This window comes from Carica papaya, chromosome 6 (genome assembly GCF_054855325.1).
Source record: "Carica papaya isolate Zhongbai chromosome 6, ASM5485532v1, whole genome shotgun sequence".
In the NCBI taxonomy this organism is placed as follows: Eukaryota; Viridiplantae; Streptophyta; class Magnoliopsida; order Brassicales; family Caricaceae; genus Carica; species Carica papaya.
This window is the reverse complement of record NC_142314.1, coordinates 10693481-10700554: the sequence shown is the minus strand read 5'-3', so window position 1 is coordinate 10700554 and position 7074 is coordinate 10693481. Positions and strand designations below refer to the sequence as shown.

The following is a 7074-nucleotide window of genomic DNA, read 5'->3' as shown; positions in this document are numbered from 1 at the left end:
TTGACTATAAAAAAATAATCTTTTTTACTTTTAAGAAATAGATTATTCTCATTTAAAACTGACCATTTCATTCAGCTACTAGAAAATATGGTTTTCAATTTGTGAAAAATTAAGGATAATGACATGAACAGAGAGATCTAACATTCACCTGCATTCTAAAGATTGAAAGTACAGGATTTTGCTCTATGAATATTTTGAAGAAATGGATCTTGAACATATCTCGGCAACAAAGCTCAAACCCAACTCTTCACTCAGGCAATATTTCATCATGAATCCATACACAAGAAGACAGAATTGAGATAAAGATTATAATAAGATTTCGCATTAATTCCAAATATTATAACACAAGGGTATAAGATTAAGAGGGTTCAAGAAAGCACAAACTTGAATTTGATTCAATTTACAGCAACATTAACTGAAACCCTTCATTGCTATAGCCTCACTTCCCAGCCAACAAATGCCACCCTACGGATCTGTTTATGTCTATGCTACCAGTCTAAATTCAATGGTGACTTTCCATCCCAATGAATTGTTTCCTCTGTTTCTTTCTAACATGATAATCCCTAAACAACAATGGTATGAGTTCATTCACCAAAACTCCTCAGCAATTTGATAAGCTGCTACTTGTTTCTTCATTTGATAGTTCACTGCAGGTATCCTATTGTAATAATAACTTAAGGTTCTGGGTTTCTGTAATGGAGGGTCTCCGGATTTATAAGTCTACTGCAAGTCTATGTTATGGAAACAGTTATTATAGAAGAAACCAGAACATTCAAAAAGGACCCAACTGCCTATGATGGCTTGATTCTTACCTTTGCAAGGATAATCCTTTATGTAAAATTTGGACCTTGAACATTCTTCTTTGTCGACTTTGAGCAGCCCACAACTAGAAGGCTATGTACAAAGGAAAGTTTCCCCAAGTTAAATTGGGAGTAGCGCATTTACCAATTCGTATTATGAAGTCCTTCCAATGTCTTTCCCCGAAAATTCTCCGCCTCCAAAAGATGCTGCTGCTGCAGCTGCTGCCACATCAATTCCTCCTCCAATTGAAGTAATTAGAGCAGACAGGCTGCTGGTAGGGCTGCCACCGGCTGCCATTCCAAGTCCGAGAAAGTCAAGGGTAGTTTGCTTAGGACCAAACACAGAAGGAGTTGCCATCATTAATTCTTTTAATCCAGAACCTCCATCACAAGGAAGACCAAGTCCAAGCCCTGCATGTACTGAGGCATTATCAGGCTCAACTTGCCCACTACCCCACTGCAAGTTCTCTTGCTGTGAAGAGGTTGACGAAGATGACACAATGCCAAATCCACGGAGCAGCGAAGCATTCGTGGCTGCAGCACCCATTTGAGCAGCTTTCTGTAGTAGTGCAGTGGCAGACATAGCTGGTTGTGGTGGTGGTGCATATTGTCTGCGCTCTTGCCCTGCAGTCCCAAATATAGATGACCCATGACTTGTTGAGAGACACAAAGAGATTGGCTCTGTGGATGATGAGGGAGCAAGTTCAGCTGGGCAATCAGGCCTTGATACAGCTCGAATTAAGTCAGTAAAAGCAGGTGGCTGAGAAGTTTGTAATCTTCCCGATGCAGCCGAGGAAGCAAATAAGCTTGCAAACACACTACTACTGGCGCTGCTGCTGCTACTTGCACTATTGCTGCTACTAGAGCTCCCATTCAGACCGGCTGTCATAGGAGCTTCTTCCATAACTTGAGTAGAACTTTCTGGCATCTCTGGAGCCAGAAACAAAAAAGAAAAGAAGAAAAAATAATAAAATGAAAATTGAAAAGTGATCACTTAAAAAAACTTGCAGACATGGAAAGTTAGATCTTCTTTATGCAAAAACTTTATGATGAAAAAGTAGAACCAATAATGGTTTGCTTTCTCTAAACCCACTTATCCCCTTTTCTTAGCTTTTAGATCGACCGAGTTTCTTTTATCTAGATTGCACAAATTGAATATTGTTAGCATTAAACAAAGTTTCTTTAGAAAAATCTTTTGTTCCACTTTCGTATACGCTTAGCTCTCACTATGTATTTTTAAGTTGAACAACTGAGCCAACAACAGATTGCAGAATACCTACAAAAATCAGTAAGAGACAAAAACAACTACACTCCAAGATCTATATACAGAAAGAAGAAAGACCAGAGATTTTGTTATTTAGTAAAAACAAAAACTGAAACAGACAAATAAATAACAAAATTGAGACATTGGTCATACTTTACCTGAATTCTGAACCGGTAAAACCGAAGAAAATACCATTCCAGTTGACTGAGTTGGAACCTGGGTTTGAGATTGAGCTGGAGCTGGAGCTGGAGCTGGAGATGGAGTTGTGATTTGAGCCTGAGCTTTTGCAGGCACTGGAGCTGGCGTCGCTGGAGGAGACGAATCCATAGCTTGAACATTCGAGTCAGATTCTGGATTGGAATTCACAACTACCTGATTCTGGGTCTGGGCTTGCTTCTGGTTCTGGCTCGGAGTCTGAGTCTTAGCTCTCGCGCTCTCCTCGGCCAACGCATCACAGAACGCCCGGTGTGTGATGAAGCTATCCCTCCTGCAAGCAAGTCGACAAAAACACACAATCAAAACCCTAAAAGCAATTCAGAGTAGAAAAAAATCGAAATTCAAAATTGAAGATCGAATTTATCTAAAGAACCTGGAAAACAGAGTTCCACAGTCACATTTGTACTCTCTGGTGCCACAAATCTTCGAGTGAGCTTTCCAATCAGACTGCACCGCGTACTTCTTCGAGCACTTATCGCATTTCCATTTCTTCTCCCCGTGTTTCCGGCAAAAATGCTTCTTTATCCCCGTGAGATCGCCGAGAGCCCTCGACGGATCGTGGTGGACGCAGGTCGGCTCCGGACAGACGTAAACCCTCTTTTTCACTTCCTTGCTCGATCTCTGCCGCAGCTTCCATGGTAGGTTATGGCCACGGCGATGGAGTTGTAGGTTCTGGTCTCGCTGGAACCCTTTGTTGCAAATTTCACACACAAATCGATTCGTAGCCAAAAGGGTTTTGGGAGACAGCGCTATCACCTCCGCATCCGGATCTGCAGCGCAAAAGAAAAAGTCAAAAGAAGATCAAAACTCATGAGCTAGAAAATTTCGAAATTCTTTTTCCGGCAACTGACCTGGCATTCCGGGGAGGTTTCGTTTCTTCTTGGCGGCGGATTTGGGAGGTGGGTTTTGGTTACCGGAGGAAGAAACACTTGCTTCGCCGGAAGCCGTAGAGGAATTATCCAAGTCGACCGGCATGAGCGCTGGCAAAAGATTTCTCTAGGGTTGTTCTCGGAATCGAACAAGCTAGCGGACAAAATAGAGAGAAAAATACAGAGAATTTATCTCGCAAAACTTATCAGTAACTTTTTCAGAGATGAATTTTTGTTTTTCTTCTCTCTCTCTGACTTTTTCTCTTTCAAGGGTTTTGTTGTATAAGCTCTATCCTTTCCCTTAGCTACCAGTCAATCTGCTTTTCTCTTTGGCTTTTAGCCACCTACCAGCTCTGATAAGAGTCTCTGACCCGAAAATTCACATTACCCAAAGAACTCAATGATTAAACCCAAAAACACTGAAAAACCAGCTTCTTCTCTCTCTGCTCCAAAATTCAATACAAAAAGATCCAGCAAAGATACAGAGAGACAAAGAAACAAACAAACAACCAACCAATCTCCGGCGACTGAGATTTGGATCCAACGGTCCAAGTTCAATCAGTCAAAAAACTTGGATTATCCGCAAAGATCAGATTTTGAAAATGAGACCAAAAAAAAAAAAAAAAAAAAATCAAGATGTACATAAAAATATTGACACAGTGAGAGACTTAAAACTAGGGGGACAGGGAAGAGAGAGAGAGAGATTTTGCAGAGGGTTTGTGTCTTACTTTTCACAAGAGAGAAAAAGATAGAAATAATTCAGCCATGAACTTTAAAAAATTAAATTAAGCGAGAAACAAGTATGTTAATTAAGAGAAGTTGGTAGAGTTATTTAACGTGTAAAGACCAGGTATCAGGTATTGACTTTTTGGGGCTTGGGTTCCCATTTATGGACAAAAGATTTACGGTTGTTTTTGGCGGAACTGTAATTTTCTTTTAAAATAGTTTTGATTTTTTATTTTCAAAAATAATTTTAACTATTGGGTAGATATTTTTGTCGTTTAGTAGTTGTTTGAGTCCTATTTGTATTTTTAGACCCCTTGGAAAGGAGAGGCTGCTAACGTGTTATGTACCGATGTGCGAGCGATTTGTATCTTTTTCTCTGATGTAAAAGTCAAATCTAATTTTGGTTCTGATTGAAACTTGTCAATGTTTGCAGCCAATAATATCACGCCACGTGGTGATCTTTTTTTTTTTTTTAGGCTTGAGCACGTTTTGCATTTACCACCACTCTTGTAGAAATGTTGGAAAGAACCAAGTGTCGCGTTGCATGAACATGATCCTCACTGTTGACCCTTCCACCGCTTCATTTTTTTTGTTTTTTTCAGAAATATTAATTAATTAGTAGTATATATTCAAATAAATTTAAGTTACAGGACTTGTAATATAAAACCCTTAACTAACTAATTACCTGGTAATTCGCACTGTTATATATATATATATATATATATATATTTTTAGGATATTTTAATGTTAAATTTTATATTAAAATCAAATCTAAAATAATTATTATTGTCAATGGAATCTTTTTTACTTCCTAAACCTTTCAAATTTACTTTCTTTACTTTTTTTTTTTTTTAAATTGGGTATGCACCGGCTCCCAGCCGGATGTATCCACATATATTACTCTAGTTTAATATTTTATTGTTTGTACATATATATATATATATATTTATACCATAATTTTCTAACCATCTGACACCCGTTACATCTACCTACCTTTACAAAAGTGTGTTTAAAAAAATATTTATTGCTTCCTTTTTTTTCCCCTTTAAATTCCTAATTTTTAAGCTTAAATACTAGAATTTTTTAATTTGTCACCACAAAATATAAATTGAAGCACATATCTCCTTGTTCGCACAAATATGATGAGGATCAAATATGTCACCACTCCACTTGTCATTGAGCCAACACTTGCTGTTCTTTGCGGTATTGTTTTGACTAATCATTCTGAGTACCGAGTAATTGTTGAAATTCTCCAATATTTATACTTCACTCGCCTTGATGTTATATACGTTGTTAACAAGTTGTCTTAATTTATCTATTGACCTATTACGAATTATTGAAATGATGTAGAGCGTTTGCTTCACTATATTATAGTACAGTTGACCATGGTCTTACTTTGCACCGTCACGCATCTCTATCTCTTCATGCCTTCTCATATGCTGATTGTGCTAGTAATAAAGATGACTACATTTCCACCATTGCTTATGTTGTTTACCTTGGTCGTAATCTTATATCTTAGTCTTCCAAGAAATATAACACAGCTGCACGATCCTCCAAAGAAACTGAATATTATTTTGTTGTTACAACAATTGCTCAAATACGTTAGATTTGTTATCTTCTAACTAAGCTAGATATTTATATTTTTGTTGCTCCTATTATCTATTGTGACAATGTTAGTCAAACTCATATTTATTCCAATTCTATCTTTCATGTACGGATGAAGTGTTGGGTTTTTTTGTAGATGAAGAAATTTGAATTTTTATTGACTTCACTCACTCCAAAATTAATAATTTAAAGTGTCTTTAAATATAATTATATTTAATTCAAATTATTAAAAATAATCTACCATAATTTAAAAGATAAACATTAAATAAATATCTTAAAAGATAAATTATCACATACTATACCCATCTTATATGATAATAATCGGAACATACTTACTTAATTCACATAAACTCGAGTTAAGTAAAACAACTTTATTTATCATAATAGAGTTACATAAACATTATATATCTTAAATATAAAATATAAACATATGTACGAATCTCTAAATTTTATAGCTTACATTACTAAATAAAAGTATGAAACAATAACATTAATCTTAGAGTTTAACTTCAAAACTTTTTTCCATATCACTGTTCATTCTGCAACGGTATCTTCAAAATCTGGAGGGTAATAGGAAAGTAAGATAAAATATTTCAATAAGCGATATTATAAAATCACAATATAGTACATGCAATATATAGTTTTTTTACACAACAAAACATATATCATATAATTTTTTTAAAATAGATATACGAATTAGAAGACGAATGCAAAAATCAAAAAATAAATTCACAATTACTTCTTTGTATACTTCATCACTATTATAGAGGATTAATCAGTTATCGTACATTATGCATAAACACATATACTTATTACTAGTTCCCCATGTACCCAAATACTGAACGACATACATAAATATTTTGAAACACTGCTACCCCCCGAACACGAAACGGTTAGGGCACACAGATCATACTATTTTTCCATATACCTAAATACAGAACGATTATGTATGGGTACATACTTATCACTTCGTCAATACACCCGAACACATAATAGTTATATAGTGTCATATTGAAGCCTAGCATAATGCAAGTGCTTTTGAAAAAATTCATTTTCATAATGAGTGATGTACACATATCCAAATCATATTTTGAAAAAATAAAATAAAATAATACTTATATTAAAGTAAAACTTTAACAAATACTTACTTAGTAAATACAAAAGATAAATAAAATACTTTCACATTTTATACTGAAAATACGTAAAATACTTCAAAATTACATAAACTAATTAATTTATAATATCCACTAACCTTAGATACTTAGCAATCGCAATCTTAATTCTGACAGATTTTTATACTTTATTTATAATATTTTTCACTCAAAAGTTTGACAAAATTTTGAAATGATTTTTAGTTACTTTTTTAATTCAAAAATATCTAACACAATACTCAAAAACTAATCCCAAAAATTAAAGAGAAACTGAACTTCAAAACTTAAGACAAGACTTACCTTTCTAACAGTTTATAATATTATTTTAACTGTGAGCCTTCCTCATCTTCTCTTCCTCTTCATTTACTCTCACAAATTTAGTTGAGTTTTTCCAAAAAATTTATCTAAAAACTCACAATACTCTAAAAAATAATATAATTTGT

At 34.9% G+C, this 7074-nt stretch overlaps 1 protein-coding gene across 1 annotated transcript; it reads right to left on the bottom strand.

The window, feature by feature from the left end:
* Window positions 1-294: 294 nt before the first annotated feature.
* Window positions 295-3971, bottom strand: LOC110807889 (zinc finger protein GAI-ASSOCIATED FACTOR 1-like). Its single transcript, XM_022033188.2, has 4 exons — window positions 3132-3971; window positions 2654-3050; window positions 2223-2551; window positions 295-1730 (listed from the first exon to the last, which is right to left on the bottom strand). Exons 1-4 carry the CDS (start codon window positions 3253-3255, stop codon window positions 955-957), a joined length of 1626 nt encoding a protein of 541 aa, XP_021888880.2. The 5' UTR covers window positions 3256-3971; the 3' UTR covers window positions 295-954.
* Window positions 3972-7074: the final 3103 nt, after the last annotated feature.

Coding starts and splice junctions, on each gene's coding strand:
- LOC110807889 (XM_022033188.2), bottom strand. CDS start 3,255: ATGCCGGTCGACTTGGATAATTCCTCTACGGCTTCCGGCGAAGCAAGT. Junction 3,051..3,131: donor AAACCTCCCCGGAATGCCAG/GTCAGTTGCCGG, acceptor TTTGCGCTGCAG/ATCCGGATGCGGAGGTGATA. Junction 2,552..2,653: donor TGTGGAACTCTGTTTTCCAG/GTTCTTTAGATA, acceptor ACTTGCTTGCAG/GAGGGATAGCTTCATCACAC.